Source organism: Macrotis lagotis, chromosome 1, assembly GCF_037893015.1.
Source record: "Macrotis lagotis isolate mMagLag1 chromosome 1, bilby.v1.9.chrom.fasta, whole genome shotgun sequence".
Taxonomy (NCBI): domain Eukaryota; kingdom Metazoa; phylum Chordata; class Mammalia; order Peramelemorphia; family Peramelidae; genus Macrotis; species Macrotis lagotis.
In genome coordinates, this window is record NC_133658.1 from 366,774,660 (window position 1) to 366,797,965 (window position 23,306).

The window sequence follows — 23,306 nt, forward strand, 5'->3', positions numbered from 1 at the left end:
GTACTTTATTGAAGAGTATTGAACTTAGAATGAGCAGATCTGGATTAGAATTTAAATTCTAACACTTAATGACTGGTATCAATCAATAAGCTTTTGTAAGTGTCTATTAGGTGCTAGGTAAACCACTGGATGCTGAAGGTAGAAAGATGAAAACACAATAGTTCCCTGGCATCAGGAAGCTTACATTCTATTTGGCTTTTTGTGTGTAATAGGCAGGGATGAACTTCTAGCTGGAACTCAAACAGTTATCCAGAATGATTCAGAATGACTACAACCCAAGAAAAGGAAGGGGTTCAAATGCAGCTTAGTGGAGAGTCCCTGAAACAGGGATGCTGGATTTGAATCCCTGTTCTGGCTATTTAGTCCCTGTGTGACATTCTGGCCTTGGTTTCCTCATCTTTAAGATGATCAGATTAAACTAGATTTGAGCATTTGCTACTTGGAATCCATCAATGGATTTCAGGAAGTCCCTGAACTTAGATGGGGAAAAAAAATTACATCTTAATTTTCATTAACCTCTAACAAATTGATTTCTTTCAATTATTTAAAAACATTATTCTGAAGATGCCACAGACTTCACTAGATAACCAAAGGGGTCTGTGACATATAAAAAAAGGTTAAGAACCTCTTGTTCAGATGATTTCTAAGGTCCCTCCTAGCTCTAAATCTTTTGATTCTTTTTTAAATTTAATTTAATTTAATTTTAGGTTAAATCTTTTGATTCTAATATGGTTCTTCCCTATGGCCCATTTCTCAGGTAACATTTAACAAGAAAAGAGGAAATAGTGTGTGACTTTAAGAGAGCCAAGAACATGCCTCTAAGGTCTCCAGCACTGGTTTGAAGCCTCAAATTATGACTTTCTCTGTGAAAAGGCATATCTCTGTAGGAGCCGTAGTCTGAACAGAATTAGGATACATTACAAGTAATTCATTTAGGAAGACTGGACAGCATGTCTCTATGTCAGGTTATTATAGGTAGGAACTTTCAAGATGAAACATGAGAAGGATGTATACTGCAGCCTACCCCTGTATGATGGATAGAACATAGGATTAGTAGTCTAAAATCCTCAGAAATAATGAGTTCTTGGGGATCATCATCAGGAAGTTGGTCACCAAGTGATAACTTTTTTTTGACCACAACAATTAACAAAAGCTTCTTGATAATATATAAATATATATATAAATATATAAATCTTTTGGATTAAAAAATATTGAGAAAACATAGACTCTGACTAACTCAGCCATCCAGATCCCAAGGCTGTTTCTGGTTTAAGGAAATGAAGGCATAAACATAAACATGGGTGATTAGCCCTGCATAGAAGTATGTTTTATATTGAGGTAGACTAAAAGACTTCATGCATTTTACAACCACAGCAATCCAAAGTAAGAAGACCCATACCAGCTTTGAATATACCAATCAGAAGTAGGTCAGATATCTCTGGCTACACTTAATAGACTCATCAGTCATTTTAGCTTTTTCTGTCAACATGCCTTCACTACTGTTATCCATCCTCTGGAAGGAGGAGAGCCAGAGTATATCAGCCCTCAAACTGAGTAATGGAACTTGTCAAACCAAAGATATTCAATCCAGCTTTAGAATAAAGCTATAGATCATATGATAGGTTAATTAAAGGACCCTAAGATTGGGAAGGGAATATATGATGAGGAAGAAAATTCAGACTAGAAACTGTGGCCAGTGGGTTATCTGAAGTTCTAGGCTAGAAGGGAGAAGAGCATGCAAGGATCAGCATGCACAGTATCTTTGAGTGTAGCATTCTCTTTCCTCTAATGGTAATGATGTCTCTTGAATGTGTTTTGTTTTTTCCATTGGCTTGGCTTGCCCTGGGTCACATGACATCACTCTTTCTGATCTCTTCTGCACCTCTTGTGTTGTAAGTAACTAGTCCCCATCATTGATTCCATAGTTTTATTCTTCTCTTAGTCTTTAACTAGAAACCAGTTATGATCATAGAAATAGGAGGGACCTTAGAATATTGAATTAGAGTAGAATTTTCAGATTTGGAAAGGACCCTATAGCATAAAAAGTCAGAATCTGAAACACCTTTATCACATACATTATTGAATGGGAGTGGGAAAGGATTGGAGTACATGAACTGTCAGAGCTAGAAGGGACCTAGAACCTAGCATGTTGAAGTTAGAAGGAAAAAATAAAAGATATCAGAGCTGGAACAGAATTGAGAATGTATAAGAGAAGAAATATTTCAGCCTCTAGGCTGAGGTATGGGGATCATTTTTAGCCCTAGTCAGAGGTCAGACCAAGAATGACTTTCCCCTCTCTATTTCCCTTCTCTTGTCCTTGTTATCCTGACATTTGTAGGAGCCTGAGGCTTCTGATGTTGGGAGAACAATGCTGAAATAGCTGAAGACTATTTGAGTCCTTCATTTGTCTAATGTCAAGATTTTCTCTAGCCTTTGATTAGACAGACCCCCCCCCACAACCCTCCTGAATTCCTATCTTGTGAACACCTCCATAGATAAATCATTGGAAGCAACGAAAAGCAAAACCAGTGAAGATATCACCCAGTCCTCCAAATATGCTCCGGCCTATTCCCCGGACCTCTTCTATGGCTCAGAATCTGAGTTCTGGACATACCACAGCTCCCCCAAAGGTAGGTGGCTAAGCCTGAAATGAGAGGAGAAGTTGGTTGCCGTCCTTACACAAAGAAGAACAAAATGACATCACCATGTCTGGATCAAAGTACAGTGGATCTAACTGTGGTTGATCAGACCAATATGAGCTCAGAAGTCTCTACTACAGGTAGACCACAAAAAGTCTTTTCAAACATTTGGGATGGAGATGTCTTTAAATTGTTACTTCTCGTGTTTCTTTGAGCTATGAAAATTATGCTTTGCTCATACAGCATGGTGCCTTCTTTGATGCCAGCATACCATGCTAGTTGGTCCTGTGCTTACATTGGAGAAGAGGAAGGGCCCCAGTCTTCCTACAGTAGGCTTCCCTCAAGTCAAGAGAATAGGAACTGTTTCATTCTACTCTTGGACATCAGGGAAGCCTCCAGATCACAAATACTGGGGGGGGAAGGGGAAATATGGGGCCCATTCTTTGCCTGAAATGCAAAAATTCAAACAAATTTAAAAAAAAATACTTACACAGTCCCAGAGAATGACCTGTTCATAAATAGGTGATGATCCCAGTAAGAATGGGAATAAGAGCAAAAGGAAGATCCAGCAAAGTGTTACAAGAAATTTGAGGAAGAAATTGGTTCCACCCTAGAGGGATCAGAGAAGTCTTCATGAAAACAGTGGTACTTCAACTGGGTCTTTGGGGGGGGGGATGAAATTTCAAAAGGTAAAGATGAAGCAGTGCATTCTAAATTAAGACAGCAAGCATTTATTAAGTGTTTAATATGAGGCAGACACTGTTAAGTCCTAGGGATACAAATAAAAGGGGAAAAAAACCCTAGTCCCTCCCTTCAAGGAGCTCATAGTCTAATGCAGAAGACAACATGAAAACAACTATGTACAAACAACTATGTATAAACTACAGATAATTTAAAAAAGACAAGGCATTAACAGTAAGAGAAATGAGAAAAGACTGCTCAGGAAGATGGGATTTTAGTTCAGATGTGAGTGAAACAATGAAACAAATCAATCTAATATATACACTATGCAAGAGAAGGCAAGACAAGATCAAGGAATAGTCAGTTATTCTATGAAACAAAGAATGTATAAATGGGAATGGTGGAAACCTAGCTCTGTTACTAATTACCTGTGTGGCCTGAGATGAGTTACTAACTTTCTATGGGTCTCAAAAGCCACATAAGTTAAATGAAGAGTATGGACCAAATAAAGTTTTCCAGCTCTAACAGATCTGGAAACAAAGACTTAAATTGTGAAGGACCCTAGATTCTAAAGTAAGGTTATCACACTTTAATCCAGTAGTAGATAAGGAATAGGGAATCACTGAAAATTCTTGAGCCAGAAGATAATATCAGAGTCATGATTTAAGAAGTTATAGTATGGGTAGGGACAGATTGAAGAAGGCAGAAACTGGAGGCAGGGAGATCAGTTAGGAGGCTAATAAGACATTCTAGTTAGGAAAATTTGAACTAGTGGGAATGGAGAATGAAGGGATAGAAGCAGAGAAAATAAACAAAAATCTAATCAAATAAATGAATATAACAAAGCAAGATAGATAACCAGGGCTTCGGTACATCTTCCCACCAGAGAGTAAAGCCTGTGAAGGCAGTGGCTGTCTAATTTTAATTTTGTATCTTTACTAATGCTCAGCACAGTGTTCTAAACACACGAAGTACTTAATAAATTTCATTGTATCTATGTTTAATTGACCCAATCTTATCTCTTTTATATTTCTCACCATTTCTTTCTTCTACTTTTTTTTTTCAACTCACTTCCCAGAGACCCTGTAGGTCCTAGAGTGAGAATTAGGGATGGACAGATCACTTTCTTTCAACCACCCTTTCCATTTTGGTGATAATAGGTGACATGGCTGAAGCTCTATGGAGCTGATCACTGACCCATTCAATGCAAAAGGGGGAATATTAATTCAAGAATAGCACAGAGGCACCACAATCAAGGCTCAAAAACCCATCCTTTCCACAGTTCATCTAAAGGCAGGTGGAACAGAAGTCTAACAATAAGAAATATTCTTAAATGATTGCTAAGTTTAAAGAATGACACCAGGGGAGATATAAAAGTTTAGATAATGCTTGATCCTTGTCCTCACAGTCTAGGAGGGAAGTAAAACAAAAATATAGATAACTATAATACAAAACAGTGTAATGGGAATTTTTTATTTTCTTTTATTTGTCCTGCAACTTTTAGTTAGTATTAACCCATCTCACCAAAATCTATCCCATGGATTGTGAAAATTTATTTACAGCCTTAAACATCATAGAATAAAAAAACCAAAGGAAGAATTCCAGCTGTCCTTGACTAATTGGTGACATGTAAATCACCCTCCTTGATCAATGTAGCTAGTTTAATCTGCAACCTGACTTTTTTTTATCTATAGATTTTGTTTGACAAGATTTGTTACCTTGGAAGATATATAAGAATATGACTATTTAACTAACTTTATTCATCTTTTATGACATTTAAGGAACTATAGTATTATAGGTCCAACCACTCTTTAACTTTTATGGTTTAAGAAGAATGTACAAGATTGCAGTATATAAATTAATTATTTTTCTGTCACTCTGATGTAATATTTCCTTAAAAAAAAAACCTTGTCAGAATCCTCATAGTGGTTCAGGTTTTTTTCTGAGGCCTGAATCTAATACTTGAACATGATAATAAAACCTAGGCTTTTACCTCCATATTTTCTGCATTATAGCAAGTACAGATTTAATAACAGCTACTCACCATATGAACTCAGAGGAGATATTTGTACCCTAACATTAGTAAGTCAATCAGTGAAGAAACATTTATGAAGTTATTATATGCCAGGCACAATGCTAAGCATTGGAGACTCAAAGAAAAACAAAAGTTATCTTTATCCTCAAGAAGCTTCCAATATAATGGAGAAGACAACATGGAAACAATTATGTACAAATAAGACACAGACAGAATAAATTAATGATAATTAAAATAAAGAAGGCATTCGAATTAAGTGAGATCACAAAAGGCCTTTCATAAAAGATAAAACTTTAGCTGAGAAGTCAGGAGGCAAAGATGAGAAAAAACTTCCAGGCCCGAGGGATAACCAGTTTAAATGCCCATGTATATATTGCAATCTTGTACATAAAAGTTAAAGAGAAAATAGGTCCAGAGTTGGATATAGAGTATTTTGTTTGTGATACAGCAAGGAAACTGGTATCTCTGGATTGCACAGTACATTGAGGCCAGAGCAAGGGTGTATGGGGTGAGAAGACCGAAAAAGTTATGGAGGGGAGGAGGAGCAAGTTATGAAGGGCTTTGATCATCAAACAGAAGCCTGGAAAGCAAAGAATATCAAGGAGAAGAGTGTGATTGACACCATTGAAGGTTGCAGAGAATTCAAGCGGGATCAAGATGAGAAAAGACTAATAAATCTGACAACTAAGAGATCATTAATCACTTTGGAGAAAGTAGTTTCAGTTGAATGATGATGCTGGAAGTCAGGTTATAGAAAGAAAAAAAGTGAGAGAAAAGGAAATGGAGCATCCATTGTAGCTAGTTTCAAAAGGATTTTTGCCACAAAGGGGAAGAGATATAGGGTAATAACTGTCAGATGAATCAAGGGGAGGTTTTTTGAGGACAGAGAATACTCTCCTGAATATGTTTATAGGCAGTAAAGAAATAGCTGATAGGAAGAGATTAAAGAATAGGATGAGAATGAAAATGATTATAGGGGCAATCTGCTGGAGAAGAGAAAATAGAAAGGAATCTACTGTGCATGGAGAGAGGTTGACCTTGGTGATGAGAAAGGTTACCTTGTCATTAGATGTGTAGTAGAGAAGCTCAACAAAATGCTGGGTAAGGCATGAAGCAAAGGAAGGCTATTGGGAGATTGGGAACAGGTTGGGAAGGGAAGCATAAATATAACAAGGGCAGAATGACTTGCACTTTGTACTAGGCAGCTCTCTTGGGTGCTAAAAATTGAGAGTGCTAACAGCATTGAGTGCTTCAGCAGGTAGACCATCTAAACTTATCACCTAGAGAGCAAAAAAAAAAGTTTAAATAGGAAATTATCTAATGATGAACTTCCTCTTTTCCTACAGCTATATCCTAGGTGAGCTCTGGTTTAAACTTTATCTTTTGGCAGTGATCTCCACATTCTAGGCTCTCTATCTCAGTGATCTCCACATTCTAGGCTCTCTATCTCCTTTAATACCCTGGTACTTCACCAGGTCCTAAGAAGAACTGTAGCACTGTAGGATGGCATATTAATTAGACTTTATAAAGAATGGATAGAAATTCAACAGGTAAAGAAACATAAGAAAGTCATTCTAGTCACATGGAACACGAACAAATACATGGAAGTAGGACAACACAAAAAACTTGTAAAGCAAAGAGTAGCCATTGGAAAGCCAGTGACATTCAGACAGACCTTGTCCAGAATATTTTGCCTCATGAGCCACCCTTTTTTTCTCTCTCAAAGGGGATATTGTATCTTGAAGCATTTCAGATGATCTTCTCAATCCTGAATCCTTGCTGGCCCTTCTCAAAGTGGAGATGGGAAATGGCCTTGTTGGGATCCCTGATTAGATGGGCCTTAGAAGGTTGAGTGTTTGGCCTGTGGTGGGTACACTCATTGAACTTATAAACCTGCCTCTGTCCCCTGCCAGTGCCCCGAGCCCGAAGGTTCTCAGCAGGAGGAGAAGAGGATGATTTTGATCGTGGTCTGCATAAGGTGAGCAGTACTTTGCCTTGTTGACCTTTGATCACTCTATAATACACCATTGTGGGGAACTTCCATTGGTCCTGCATAGATTGCAGGCCAATATTTTCCTTAAATAGAATTTCTGGAGAATATGAGGGAAGTCGGAGCTGGACATCTGTCCTTAGCTCATTCCTTATTCTCCAATCAGTATAATCAATATCCTTTTGCACCCTTGGTTCTATATTTCTTATTCTATGTTGGTATCCCATTATCAACTGTGAAACAGTATGGGGTGGTAAAAACAGTAATGGAATTAGAATCAGAGTGTTGTCTCCTACTTAGAACCTATGTGTCTTTGAGCAAATTGCTTGCTTCAAGTTTAGACCACAGGATCTGAAACTTCAAAGACTCACTAAGAGGGACAGTTCTGTTGGACAAACTTGGATACCCTGAGCTTCTAAGGCATCTGTTTCCCTTAGGTCTCCAAATTGGAGGTTGGGGGAGGGGGCAGTGCTTCGTTGGTCATCAGGTAGAAAGGAAAGATTCAAAGGCATGAGGACCCTAGAAGAACCCACTTTCCCATGACTCACCAAGGAATTCCATCACCTGAAAACACTTCTATAAAGAAGCTCTGGATTTAAAAAAAAAATCTTTACAAGAGATTATGTATACTAGTTGCTTTTGTGTCTCTGAGAGCAAAAAAGCAGCAGCTCTGGGGTTTTAGTTGAAAAATAAACTGACTGATGCTCATTAATCACATATAAGAAAGTCTTCTTTCTCTTACTATGCTTATTTTTTCTTTTGGTAACTCCAAATATTTGTTGTAATAAGTTATACCATATAAAATGTCACACAATAGCACTGCTTAAAATAAAGCCTTTTTATCATCTGTGTGAGGTCAGTCCAAAATTTTGGATCTTAAGCTCAGAGTCTTCACTCACAGCTAAATCACTAGATTTCAGGTTTCTGGGTATGATGTGAGCTGAATGAATTTCCTTTATGCTCCTGAAAATCTGATATATAGTACCTGTATGTGGTCATTAGTGAGCTTTTTACACTTCAAAATATTATTCAGTTCCACCCCTGTAAGGTGAGAGTACAAAGTGTTATTGTCCCTATTTTATAGAGGAGAAAGGTGAAGACTAGAGAGGGAAAATTATTTGCCCTGGATCTCAAAATCAGATAAAAAATAAGAGCCATAAAACCTTGGTTATTTTATTCAAAATCCATCATTTTTCATTATTTATTAATGTTAATAAGAAAAACTTGCATTTTATTTTGTCCTAAGTACTTTATTCATTGAAGTAGACTGGCTAAGGATTCCCGGCAGGGATTCATTCCCTCTTTCTGGGCATACTCCTGTGAGGACCAGATTTTAGTCACTTAGAATGACTTCCTGAATGGTAGAGCTTCAGTCTTTCTAGATTTCAAACTGTTTTTCCAAGAAATGGATAAACGGGAGTGGAGGGAGAATAGGGGACATATTGTACTTAGTTGCAGTAATGCAATTTTCTTTACTTAGAAATACAAGCTAAAGATATGTGCAAAATAAAAGGAAATTCTAGTTTGGGTCTTTGGTCCACGAGTATGAGTTTCAGGCTATAGCTCTTGGATCTCTTTACAAAAGAGATAACCAGCAATCATTCCCAAAAAGGGAATGGCATCCATGCACCATACCAATTTAAAACATATGTCCTCTTATCCCTTCTTCTTTCCCTCTTTCTTCCTCTTGTCTTTCCTTTTTCCTCCATTCCTGCTCCCTTTCTTCTCCCTACTTCTTTCACCTCCTTCTCTCCCTCTTTTCAACATTTCTCTTGGCTCCCTCTGTGTCTCTATCTCTCTCTCTTGCTTCCTTACTGTCTCTTCTCTTCTCCCCCTTTCTCTCTATTGATTCACTACTCTCTTTTCCATTCTTCCTCTCTACTGCTTTCCTATCCCCTCTTCCTTATTTCTTTGTCTCTGTCCGTCTGTCTGTCTGTCTGTCTGTCTGTCTGTCTGTCTCTCTCTCTCTCTCTCTCTCTCTCTCTCTCTCCTCTTCCCCTCCTTTCCCCACTTCTTTCCCTTCCCTCTTTTCTTCTTGTTTATTTTCTGCCTTTATTGTCCTCCCTCTTCTTCCTTCTGCTCTCCATGCTCCCTCCCAGATCCAGAGTGGGATTGGTCGGCTGATTCTAAAGGAGGAGATGAAGGCTCGCTCCAGTTCCTATGCAGATCCCTGGACCCCTCCCCGGAGTTCTACTAGCAGCAGAGAAGCCTTGCACACTGCTGGTTATGAGACTTCCCTCAATGGCTGTAAGGGCAAGAGGACTGGGGGCCAACAAGGTTGGGGAGTTCCTGCTCTCTTAGCCCCTCAGAGCTGGATGTCCCAAATCCTACTCAAGAGTTAGGAAAGACTTAGGATCTAGGAAAAAAAGTATAATTACACCCTGAACCTTGGCACCTGAGCTAGCAATTACCTCTAAGATTTCATTATTATTCTATTTTGAGCATCTAGTCCAGGAATCCAGTGTGTCTTACTTAGGGAAGAATATATTCCCTTCTTCTGAACATCAATACATCCTCAGTCCATCCAAAATTCCTTTATTGATCTTGGAAACTTCTGGCTTTGAGTGATCCTCTCCAACTTCTCCCTCCCAGCCATATGCTCCTCATATTTGTTTTGTATAACACCCCCTTCCCCATTTCTTGCATCTCAGTCGAGGAAGTTATCTCCAGTGATGTGGAGTCAAGAGACCTAAGTTGGACTCTCTACCTACTTAATAAGCATAGGCAAGTTTCATAAAAATAAGAATAATAGCATTTACATTGCACTTTAAGATTTGCAAAGTTCTTTATGTTTTGATATCTCATATCAACCCTGTGAAGGTGTCATTTTTATTCCTGTTTTACAAATTACAAAACCAAGACTGAGGAAAGCTGTGACTTGTCCTCCATCACACAGCTGATAAAGATCTGAGGCAGAATTTGAATTCAGGTCTTCCTGACTCCCAGATCCAGCACTTTAATCACTTAAGTAGCAACTATCTAAATAAGTGTCTCAGTGTCCTCATCTTATAAAATGAAGGTAGAAAATAGGCTTTAGGACCACCTAACTCTAAGAGGAGGCAGTGTGGTTTGGTAGAAAGATTGCTGGCTGTAGAGTTCAGGTACTTGAGCTTGAATTCCATTTCTCCTACTTAGTATCTGTGTGACTTTGGGCAAGTCACTTCCTTTCTGTAAAATGAGGTTATATTTGATGATGAAAGATGCTAAATGTAGAATCCAGGTAGCTGGGTTTGAATCCTATTTCTCCTACTTACCACCTATGTGATTTGGGGCAAGTCACTTAACTTCCCTGGGTCTCAGTTTCCCTTTCTATAAAATGAGGTTATATTTGATGACCCCCAAGGTTCCTTCTAGCTGTATGATCCAATATGATCCAATAATTTCCTGAGCTGATATGTTACTGATCTAGATTTTACACAATTATTGATAAGTCTATATTCAGAGCCTTTTCCAGTTTGATAGAACTTGCACTTTGCTGGCATAAACTTTGAGGATCTACATCAACTCCAAGTCACAATAAAACATTCAAAGAAGGCTTTAGTGGTATGCTAGGCATTCAGCAATAATCTCTGTGTCTGTCAACTGAAGATCAGAGTAGCTTTGGCAAAGCCCACCACCAAAGGGTTGACCTCAAAGTGATGGATATTTTTGGTCACAGTGATTAATGATAATAATCTGCTGTGGAGTAAAGGATTTTTGAACTATATTGGTGTAAGAAAGATTAACCCTGATGAAATCACAGACTTTTGAAATATGATGAAACCTTACAAGGACTTCTTTCTACACAAGTTGTCTTCTGTGTCTTAGAGACACACCAGAAAGGGTGGGAAGTCTACCACTAAGAAGACTCTAGTGAGCAAGGTTGTAGCAGAGACCTTGTAATTTTCTTCCAGCCCTTGTGACAAACTGAGTCCTTGTCACTGGATAAAGGGAGTGAATATTGAGAGACTGTTAGGCTAAATAGGCAAAAACCCTTCAGCCTCAATGGAAACAGTAAAAAGATGAAATGCAGAAGGCTCAAAAAACAAGAAAAATGAGATTTTTGAAGCAGGATGAATGTAACCTAGGAACAAAGTCTTGCAGTACAAAGTATAATGGGCTAAGAGTCAAACTGAACTGTGTTTCAAGCTCTGTCATTAAATCCATGTCTTACCTTGAAAAAGTCTTGTCCCTACTCTGGGTCTGTTTCCTTCATCATAACATCAAGATATTAGCCTGACTAAAAAAAAAAAATCTGACATTCTAAATTCTCAGAACTCCTCCAACTCAGACATTTTGTGTTTTGAAGTCTCTCCCAGATGTAATGTTCCAAATTATAAGGGTCCTTCTCTAGCCTCTGACAATCTATGATTATGCTCTGAGGTTCCTTTCAGCTTTGGCACTCTCTTCTAAGATCCCTTTTATCTCTGACATTCTATATTTTAAGGTACATTCCAATAGTGACATTCTATGTTTTGTGTTAAGTCTTCCCCCTCCAGGAATCTGTGTCCTAATATTGTATGGTTCTGAGAGTAGACAATACAAAAAGGAAACAACTTAAGAGTAGATTCTACTATGTTAATAGTTTTATCATGAGTTGACAACTCAGCACTAGTTGCTAGTCTGTGAACCCATTTTGCATTGGCCAATAGTGCAATAGGTAAAATATCTGGAATGTGTCATTGGGAATATGGGTGCCACATCATATATGGGTGCCACAGGGAAGTCATACAGTATAACTTGAAGAGCCAAATGGGATAGGCTTTTGCCCTGCATGCTCCCTTGTGCTGACCTAATCTCTCTCTGATTACAGCTCCCCGGTCCCATTACCTGGCTGACAGTGGTATGTAGAGTTTCTGACCCTTGATGTGCCAAAAGACCTTCCTACCCCATCCTACCTTAGTGTTAATCAACCCTGATGAGTCAGAACTTGGTCCAGTCAACAGTTGACAGGACCTTAAAAAGACCCATTCAGTATTTCTGTTTATTCTCTTTACAATTGAGGAGGGGAAGGGGGAGCCCATTCTCAAAGCCAGAATGAGATGGGGAAGTATACCAATTTGTATGTGAAGGTAGAGGTGTGATCTCCTTAAAACAGAGGAGGTCATAAATCTTGGAGTCTCCTATTCTCCTTGTGCCTGCCAAGGTAAGTAGAAGTGAGTTCTGGATTTGGGATCAAAGAACTTGTATCTCTGCTACTTGTTGATATATTTGTGTGGCCTTAAAGCAAGATAGTTAACCTCCCTGGGTTCATTTTCCTCGTTTGTAAAATAAGGGGAGTTTACTAGTGAGTGTACTAATGAAAATGATCTCGCCTTCTAAAATTTTAAATCCTAGGATCCTATTTAGATGTTCCAGGTTCACACCCCATCTCTGCCTCTGTATGAAATTAAGCAAGTGATTTCCCTTCTCTTCATTTGTAGAGCAAGGGGAGGGAGTTATAGAAATGTTTCTTAATGTCCCTAAGAACATAAATGAAGAGCCTAATTTTTGAAGCCTTTCCTACCTTGTTTATAATTATACATTCAAGTATATGAGGGAGATTTTTAATAGAGTGAATCACCTCTCTGCCTTCCTCTAGATGGGGGAGTCTTTGGAATAAAAATAAAAGTGATAGTTCTGATGTTTTCTTTTCAGATCCCCTCATCTCCAAATCAGCCTCACTTCCTGCCTACAGGAGAAATGGGCTTCACAGGGTAAGGAGCCTGGGTGATCACATCTGTCCCTAGTTTGGGGTCATTCCTCTCAAATTTGATTTATTGTTTAGTTTTTTAATGAGTGAAATGTTGCCAAAGCAACATGGATGTTAGTAGGTGAGAAAAAACTGAGCTGAGAGATTTGGTGTTTCAGTTAAGACTCTTGGAAATCCCAGAAGGGGAAGAAAGAATGAAATGAATGGGATAATACTGATAAGCCATTGAGGTGAATAGTATGACATAGCAGATACAAAAAATTAATGAGAACTTGGGTTGCATAGATACATACCATCCAGAGCAGAGGATGTGAGAGTCCTGATGTCTTCTGCCCTGTTTAGGCCGTCTGGTACACTGTGTCCAGTTCTGTGTACCACATTTGGGGAAGGATTGTAACAAGTCAAGAGCACATATACAGAACAACAAGGATGGTAAAGTAACTAGGTCTCTAGTGAAGCCTTCTCTTCTGGTTAGGAGATTGGACTATGTGGAATGAATCCATTGGACCTAGGGCCTGCCAGAAAATGAGTGCCTCATTATGATTTCCCTGGACCCTAGGAAGGCACTATTCATGTCATGTGAGGACTGGTCACAGGAATCAGGGATATTTGTCCTGGAGAAGAAAAGACATAGTGGAAGGAATATGATACCTATTCTTTAAATATCTGAAGTGCTGTTATGTGGAAAGTGGATTAGACATGTCCTGCTTGGCCCCAGGGAACAAAATTGGGAGCAACAGGTGGAAATTACAGAGCACCAGATATGGGTTTGGTGTCAGCAAAGACTCCCTAACTAGCTAGCCCAAAATGGAGTGGCTCCCTCAGAAGGTAGGGGATAACCTGCTCCTGGAGGTCTTCAAGGGAAACTCAGAAGGTCATTTCTTGTCAAAGGGTTGGAAAAAGAGGTTTGGAGAAAGAATTCCACTTCAGGCCCAGGTTGGTTTGCATGAACCTTTCAGTCATCATGGGGTCATCTGAGAGACTATAACTGGTAATGCATCACTGTGCAGAGAAACCTCCCCAATTTGGGTGAAAAGTGCCACTAGTCAATGTGTGTATGCGTATGGGGGGGGGGGGTATGTGTGTGGGTGTATGGGTGTGGTGTGTGTGGTGTGTAGGTGTGTAGGTGTGTGGTGGATGAATGGGTATATGTGTGTGTGTGTCTCTGTATGTGTATTTGTGCGGTGTGTGGTATGTGTGTGTCATGTGTTTGGTGTGTAAATGTGATTGTGTGTGTGTGGGTGGGTAGGTGGTATGTGTGTGTGTCGCACAAGTATGCACACCATGTGAAAGGCATGTAATGCTACAGGAAGAGGCAGGTGATGGCTAACATGAAACCAACCTTGTGATTTCTCTTCTTTGCAGACACCCAGTGCAGACCTCTTTCACTATGACAGCATGAACGCGGTTAATTGGGGGATGCGAGGTGAGCCAGAACTGGATTCTGATAGGGAAGATCCCTTTATCATTAGTTCATTGAGCTCCTTCACTGCTTCCACTGAGTATAGTACCTCTCTAGTAGAAATTCGGGCTCCATTACTAATAATTTGAGATGGCTTCAGCTCCTGTTTTCTTATAATTCAATTTAATTCTGTTCTACAAATATAAATTAAGCTCCTACTAAGGGTCAAGCCCTGGTGATACAAACAAAAATGAACCAGACCTTACCCTGCTCTGAGACTACATTTTGTACATAAAAATGTAAATACAAAGTATACACAGGAATTAAGTGGCCTAGTGAATAGACCTCTTCACTTCAAGTAAGGAAGATCTGAGTATTGAAAATTGCCTCAAACAATTACTAGCTGTATGACTCTGGGCAAGTCATTTAACCTCTGTGCCTCGTTTCCTCCTTTGTAAAATAAGGAGATTGGACTTGAGAGCTTTAAGGTCCCTTTCAGCTCTAAATCTACAATCCTGTTTGCCCATAATTCTAAATACAAAATAATTTTACTGAGGCTGGGAAAGGACACGAACAACTCAGGGCATCAGGAAAGGTAGCACCTTGAAGGAAGTTAGGGATTCCAGGAGACCAAAGTAAGGAGGGAGGGAGGGCTTTCCAGGTCTAATAGAGATGGCATGTTGCCTATAGGGAGCAGTAAAGGGATCAGCATAACTCAGACATAATACAAAGAATAATGGGAAATAAATCTGGAATGCAAATCTGTGAAGGAGTTTAACTACCAATTATCTGTTTTTCTCCCTAGATTTAGAGGCTTCTGTCTTCTTAGAACCATAGCAGTAACAATAAAAATTAAAAATAATGACCCCTATTATTTTGGCACTTGCAAACTACTTTCCTCACAGCAGCCCCTTGAAATAAGTCACAGAGATATTGCTATTTTATATTTTTTGAGTGAGGAACCTGAGGCTGAGAGAGAAGTGATTTGCCCATTTTTCATTTAGTGAATAACCATCAGAACCAAGTTTTGAATCTAGATCAAATGATTGCAATTCCATCCCTTCTTTAAATCCAGTATTGAAGCAGGCCTTAGAAATAACTGAGTCTAAGCCTCTATACAATGATTAAATTCTTTCTTGGTATACTGGAGTCAGAGAAACTGTTTAAATACTGATTCTGTCCCTTTACTTTCTCTATGACTTCAGGCAAGTCACTTGATATATTTGGGTCTCTATTTTATCACCTGTAAAATGGAGGTTTAGTATTACCTGTGTGACCTTGGACAAGTCATTTAATATTTTAAAATAAGGAGACTTGAAATTTGATCCTATAATCCTTGGGGTTCTTTCTAGTTCTGAATTATCTGAGTCTCATTTTCCCTCATCTTACCAGTCCTAGAGTCCTCCAACCTTAGCCTTGTCCCTCCCCAGCAGTTACTCCCCTTTGAATGATTTTGAGACAACCTACAAACAAGCCTCTGACTACAACCCAAAGGCAACAGTGGCACAGTGCATTTCCATTTGGCAAACATCTGTCAACCTCTTCTTCTTAGAGAAGCACCAGATCCATATGTGTTCTCTTCCTTCTGAGTTAGCTGCCAACAGTACTATCTAGTCTCTTCTCTAGGTTCTTTGGGGCGTGTCAGAGTGGAATGATGTACCTCATACCAAGGATTACTTCTTGGATGTCTTTCAGGAGTGAGGAATGGAGGGTGAGGAATGGAGAGGGAAAGGTTTTGAAAAAAAAACAAGATGCATCTATCCCAGTGCAAAACATGACAAAGTGGGGAGGGGATGAGGCATTAAGGTGAAAATGGGTTGGGTAATGTGAACTGATGTGTTTTTTTTCCTCTCTTTTTTCTCTCTTCAGAGTACAAGGTAAGATCCATTCCATGTTACCAGAGCTGTCTCTTACCCAAAGAACAGCTGCACTAGCAATTCATAGGGATAAGAATACTAAACTCTTAGGGGTCTTCCAAAGATGACCTTCCTTTTCACCTCCATACCTCACCCCCAGAACTCACCGTTTGTTCCCTGGATCTTGCCTTAGGAAATTGAATGGAAGAGACAACATAGTGTAATCAAAAGAGGAATTGCTCTCAAGTCAGAAAGAATGATTCCATAGCCTAACCTTGCCATTCATCGGTTGTGTGACGATTGACAAGGGACCACCTCTCTGAGGGCCTCAGTTCCCTCTTTTGTAAAATGAGGAAGTTGAACTAGGGGTCCTGATTCTGATACTTCAGGGCTCTCTAGGGGACCACGGAATACCAAGTCATAGGAGCATTAACCTAGAATTAGAAGAAACCCCATCTAGTCACTTCCCCTCATTTACAGATGAGGAAACCAAGGCAAGAGAGACAAAGTAATTTGACAAATAATAAATGCCAGAGGTAGAATTTGACCCCAGGTCTTCTGACTCCAAGGTCAACCCCACTGAACCTAGAATTCAGAGCCTCTAAACTCTACTAGCCATTATTCAGATCCATGAGTCACTTAACTCCAGGACCAATACAGGGATTCATAGGACTACAGAATTATGGAATGTCTGCCAAGGTTTCTTAAACATCCTTGTTCCATTTCTAAGAGTTGAATCTCTGATCCTTCAGCAGAGAGGTAAGCCCCTGAGCTCAAAACCTGCTTGGGTGGTTGGAGGTGGGGGGGTCACCCTGCTTAGCCAGTCAAGGAAGCTAGAGATTCCTTTCTGAGCTTATACCTCCTCCTTTCAGCATTTCATCTAACCTTCCATGATAAACTCTATCTTCTTGCTTGCTCCTCAGATCTATCCATATGAACTGCTCCTAGTGACCACCAGGGGGAGAAACCGACTACCCAAAGATGTGGACAGGACTCGTTTAGAAGTAAGTGGAGAGTTGATTCAATCCTAGTTCCAAGACAGTTTCAAAAGTGATCCATTACCTCTAGTGTTCATTCTGTTACCCAAGAAGAATGAGATTTCAAGGAATTTGTAGCATAGTTGGGAAGAATATGCAATAGGAAACCGGAGACCTGAGTTTTAAGGTCCAGCCTTGTCCCACAGTGCTCTTAACCCTCAATCTGCACATTTTTTTATAACCTGGAATTAATGATACTGTCTACAACATGGTGCTATAATGAGGAAAGTGTTTAATAAACCTTAAAGGGAATTACAAATGCTAGCCATGTCTTGTCTCCTCATTACAATCCTATGCTGCGTGGTGCATCAACACAACACACCCATTTTACATATCAAATAAGGTAATAATTAGAAAGCAAACTACAGAAGTAAACTGTTTTTATCTGCATATATTCATTTCAATCTGATATAGCTTTGTTAAGTATCTACTGTATACCACAGGCAGCACTAGGGTAATAAAAGATCTTACAGTTTGAAAGGCAGAAAAAACAATAATTACAAAAACTGCTAAAGAAGAAGTGAATTGGAGGGAGAGGAAAAAGCTTTCAAGCAATTAGGTGAAGGACTAGGATGGTGGGCAGAGGGAAGTAAGATTCTTCAATATAATGAAGGGCAGCTTTGGTGATTATAAAACTTATGGTAAGGACCACAGTGCCAAGGAAAGATATTGAACTTAGAGTCAAAAGCCTGAGTTCAGATCCTAACTACTACTTACTAACCTTGTAAAGATGAGTAAGTTACTTCCCCTTCCCTGTTTTTATATTTACAAAATGCAAAAGCTGAAACTTGATGATCTCTGAGGTCTTAACCAGCAGTGATATTCAACATTCTGTGATCCCTTCCAATTTTATATCTTACAGTCAAATTTGAAGTTTCCCTTTAGATATTATGTTCTGCGTCCTAAGGTCCTTAACATCTCTAACGTTTTTTATTCTATTTTCTGTGAGTTCTGGCTCTTCCATTTTATATTATGTTCTAAAGATATTTCCAGAACTGACTTTGTTCTAAGCTCTCTTCCGGGATAAACATTCTATTTTCTAAAGTTCATTTTGGGGGTGGCTAGGTGGCACAGTGGATAGAGCACTGGCCCTGGAGTCAGGAGTACCTGAGTTCAAATCCGACCTCAGACATTTAATAATTACCTGGTTGTGTGGCCTTGGGCAAGCCACTTAACCCCATTGCATTGCAAAAAAACCAAAAAACCCTAAAGTTCATTTTGGTTTTAAGATTCTAAGACCTGTGGTTTTCTCCGTTATTTATGTTCTATATTCTAAGATCCCTTCCATTTCTAACATTCTATGTAATATGATCTGAGGACCTTTTCAGCTCTGCTATTCTATAATCTTTGATTCTATTATAAAGAGATCACCAAGTATTTCCAGGCAGACAGGGCCAATCAAATTGGAAACCTTCTAAGGATGATAGGTTTTGGAGTATCACTTAAAGCAATTCCCTCATTTAATTCAAACCTCTGTTTCCACACATGTTAAAACAAAAAAATAGAAATAATTTGCCCAGGATCATACAGATAGTAGGTATCAACTGGGATTTAAATTTAGTTATTTTGATATCAAATGCAATGCTCTTTCCAGGGACTTTATGCCCCTGATTCCCCATCTAGTCCCCAAGCTGCACTCCCCCATTTATGCTGTTCTCTCTTTCTCTGTTCCTCTATTTCCAGCGCCACTTGTCCCAAGAAGAATTCTATCAGATCTTTGGCATGACCATCACTGAATTTGATCGACTGGCCCTCTGGAAGAGGAACGAACTGAAGAAACAAGCTCGTCTTTTCTGAGATCACAAATCTATAAATAGACATTTATATAAAGATATATGTATAAATCTCTATATTGAAGCTCAGTATAACCCACTCTCATACAGAAGGAGATGCTGCCTGCAGGGATATTTGCTTTTCTGAACTGTCAGGCAATTTCTAAGTTATACAAAAGTTTTTAATTTCTTCTTTTCTAAGTGCACTGAGATCTAGGGAGGGATTTTCAGGGAGCTCTAACCCTTTCATTAGGGTCTTTTTATACAGAAACATCTAGTTTGTGGTAATTTGAGCTCCCCCAACCTCCACCAGAGTCCCACTCTTCTCTACCAAGAGAAGCTATGGGATTCTCTCCTCTGTTTGATCCCCCATTTCTTTCCCAAGTTTCCACTGTGTACCTCACATGGTGAAATGGAAAGAGCCCTGGATTTCTAGTCAGAGATCCTGGGTTCAAATCCTTGCCACATGTGTCACCTTGGGTAAACCATTTAACTCTTCTGGGTCTCCATTTTCTCTTCCACAAAATGAAGGGGCTAGTCTAGATTATATCTAAGGTGCCTTCTAGCTGTGGTTCAGAACCCTGATTGGACACTCCCACGGAGTGATCCACAGGGCTCTCCAGCATCCTTGAGCCCCTCTGGGAGTTGACTGATTAGAAATAAGACTTTTTCACTGTTTAGTTTGTAATTAGGAAATTTTGGAAGGAAAGAGGAGGTAACCTAAGTAGACTTTATAGAATGAGTCTCCCTTCACTAGAAATTTTCTAGTGGAGTGGACAAGTAGAGGGGCTTCCTGCTCAGGTACAGGTTGAACCAAATAAACTATGGGGTCCCTCTCAGCTCTGATACTCTATTATTCTCTAAGAAAGAACTTCCTAACAACTAGAGCTATCCATCAATGGAATAAATTGCCTCAGGAGTTAGTGAGTTCCCATCAGTGGATGTATTCAAGCAGAGACTGGATGAAACACCTTCCAGAAAGAGTGGAGACAGGATTTCTGCGCTGGGTAATTGGGGTGGGGGGAGGGGTGAAATAGATGATTTCTAAGCTCCCTTCCAGATCTAAGATTCTAGGATTCTCTTCCTCTGGTCTGATACTTTTATTCTATTCCTTTGCACATCAACCAGTTACAGCATTGACTAGTGATGCCCTAGGAGGAATGACTTCACCTTGTTTCCCCCAAACTTCCTTCCTCAGTCATGATCTTTCCTTTGTCCAGAAATCACAGTAAGGAGCACTTAACCTTTTTCTCTGACTCCAAACTGCCTGACCCTTTCCCTTCTGCAGGGTAGTACAATCCCCTAAACTATGAATTCTAAACTCTATATTCAATGTGCCTAGTGTCTCAAACACACAACAGGGATGATGTTCTCATCATTCTCCTTGATTCTAAGAAATTCTATGTCACTCCAAGGAAGATTTATAGCCTGACACCTGTTCCTCATGAGTTAAGCACTATCCTTTCTTAGGCCCTCTGGCTCTATTCCTCAAATCTGGGTGTGGTTTACCAGGATGACCCTGGAGGAGCAGCTGCTGAGTGGAATATAATGATTTATATTCCTGGGACTCCCCCTGCTTATGCTTTCTCCTTTAACTGGTTCCTCTGCCCTTTGGGGAAGATGTTTCTCACTCTCATATCTGCCTTCTTTCTTGAGAGAGTGATAGTCTGAGGAGCCAGAGGTATATCATGACTTATATTCCTGGAAGCTCCTTGCCTTTGCTTTCTCCCTTAATTGTCCTGCAATGGTGGATGTCTCCTCCATGGAAACACAGAACATGGGGCAAGGTCATATAGGACTATCAAAATATGAATCTAAGCCTTTTATGTGATTCCTGTTGGTGGAATGATGAAAGTTCTTCTGTTTGATAAGAATTTGTCAGAACCTGTGTTAATTGGGGAGGAGGCCATGTCCAGCAGGCTTATGAAGGGAAACCTAAAGACTGACATTTAATGTTATCATTTGAAATTCTAACCTGTATTACATCCTCACTTCCAATTAGGACCTTCTTGGCTTGCATGGTCCACTTCAGACGTCACCTTGGAACCTGAGATATCATTAATGATCTCTCATAATTTAGAAAGATTTGAAAAAAATTTTGGTTATTGTTGTTGACTTTTTTTCCCTTTCCATAAAACACATACTTTCAACTAAGTCCTTTGCCCTCCTGTATTTTTTTTTCTGGTTTGGATAGAATTAGATTCAACAGGAATATTCTTCATAGCCAAAGAACCTAGGCCTCCATTGGGTAATCCCTTTCCATTTATGCTCCTCAGGGCACAGCTGATAGATCTGTAGGAGGCAAGGTAGGCTGATGTGGGCTTCCTATGATATGAACCAAAGTGGAGGTGGCAACTATCCTCATGTTTAAAAGCAAGAACTTCTATCTACTAGTTCTTGCTTTTAAACATGAGGATGGTTGCCACCTCCAGCCCAATACACATTCTAGATATTGAAAACAATCAACTCTTAATTGGCAATCAGGAGATCTGCAACCTTCACCACCACCCCCCATAATAATGGCATGCCTCTGTGTGACCTTGAACAAGTAAATTTCCTATCTCTGGATCCATTTCTCAACTCTACACTGAAAAGAATTGAATTTGATGTTCTCTATATTTCCTTCCATCTCTGACATTCTGTGTTCTCTGGCCCCTTGTAGTTCTGAGGATCTATGAATTGGATACATCTACGGAGATAATGATAATGGAGATTTTTATGGCACTTTAGAATTTGCAAAGCACTTTACATACATTAATTTCATTTAAACTACACAATAATCTTCTGAAGTATGGAATACTAGCATTATTAACCCCATTTTACAGAGAAGAAGAAACTATGGCTCAGGTTGAGTGACTTGCTAGACTAGAGGCAGAATATGAACCCAGGTCCTTCTGAGTACAAGTTATTGTAGAATGTGCTGTATCTATTGAGCCATGCTGCTTATTTAGTCCAATCAAGTTTACTTATAAATTCTTGGAACAGTTGCTCAAATATGCAAAGGTTTGGGAATTTGGGATGTTTAGGAGGCAAAAATGATTGATCCTCCTAACCTACCATGTTCCAAAGAATGATTTGGAAAAGGAAGGAGAGGCAAGGGGTATGTTCATGCAAAATTTACTCAGTCTTCTAGTTGATCAACTCATTTTTGGAGGCATCTGTCTTTTTTTCTTTCCGTCTTCCTTGTAGATAGTCAACTGAATATTAGAATGATGTAATCAAAAGAAAACTCAGACTTAAAGTTGGAGGGCAAGATTTAAATTTAGGTTTTTCTGTAAGAAATATATAATAATACTCTCTCAGGGTGTGGAGGGAGGAGAGTTATATTTTTCTAGATTCCCACTGAGTAACTTTCTTTCCTCCCACCCCAATTTTAGGGAAAAATGGATGATTTGGTATCATGGCAAAATAAGTTTTATGAAAGTCATCCATTGAACCATAGGATTTAGAACTAGAAGCATAGCCCTTTTTCTTTATACAGATGATGAAACTGAGTCTCAGAGATATTTAAGTGATCTACACATATTGCATAGGTAATAATTAGCAGAGATTCTAAGTCCTAATGTAGTGTGCTTCCATAGCCATATGAAGCTTTAGTTACCCTGAGATGGTGAACCTGTTTTTGTAAGTTGAATTATTGGCAGAATTTAAGGGACTTTGGGAAACAGGAGTCAATACCAGGAAAATGACAGGTCAGCAGTTGAAAATGCTCAATAAATTATTCAAACTGGGGGGAGGGGGAAGAAAAATGAAAATAGAAAGTAGGTACTTTTCCAGAGGAACAAATCCAATTCATCAAATGGCTACTAAACCCCTACTATGTGTAGAACTCTTCTCAGTTCTGGAAAAACAAAGAAACCTGGCATGAGGGACAGTGTCTGCAAAGTATAAATGCCTAAGTACTGCTACTCGGACAAATAAATCAATCTCTTCTCTAGAGAAGTTTACATACAAAAATACAGTACAAATATATACATATACACACACACACACACACACACACACACACACACACACACACACATATATATATATATATATATATATATATATATATACATATAAAATTTTGGTTAGAGGAAAGTATCAGAAAAATCCTTATTGAAAATCTGGATAGGGGCAGCTAGGTGGCCCAGTGGATAGAGTACCAGCCCTGGAATCAGGAGTGTCTGAGTTCAAATCTAGCCTCAGACACTTAATAATTACCTAGCTGTGTGACCTTG

The 23,306-nt window shown here is 39.2% G+C and overlaps 1 protein-coding gene across 7 annotated transcripts in view; it reads left to right on the plus strand.

Moving 5' to 3' along the window:
• Positions 1-21,429, plus strand: part of ABLIM3 (actin binding LIM protein family member 3) — a 164,920-nt gene extending 143,491 nt beyond the window's left edge. The window contains exons 15-23 of one of the 7 annotated variants that reach the window (XM_074212371.1): positions 2,496-2,630; positions 7,269-7,333; positions 9,445-9,592; positions 12,138-12,167; positions 12,962-13,020; positions 14,382-14,442; positions 16,288-16,295; positions 17,198-17,278; positions 18,995-21,428. In XM_074212371.1, the coding sequence (XP_074068472.1) occupies positions 2,496-2,630; positions 7,269-7,333; positions 9,445-9,592; positions 12,138-12,167; positions 12,962-13,020; positions 14,382-14,442; positions 16,288-16,295; positions 17,198-17,278; positions 18,995-19,108 (701 nt within the window). In that variant the 3' untranslated portion in view covers positions 19,109-21,428. Of the gene's footprint in view, positions 1-2,495; positions 2,631-7,268; positions 7,334-9,444; positions 9,593-12,137; positions 12,168-12,961; positions 13,021-14,381; positions 17,279-18,994 lie in introns of all 7 variants that reach the window. The other 6 variants (XM_074212366.1, XM_074212367.1, XM_074212368.1 and 3 more) reach the window with 6 other exon arrangements.
• Positions 21,430-23,306: the final 1,877 nt, after the last annotated feature.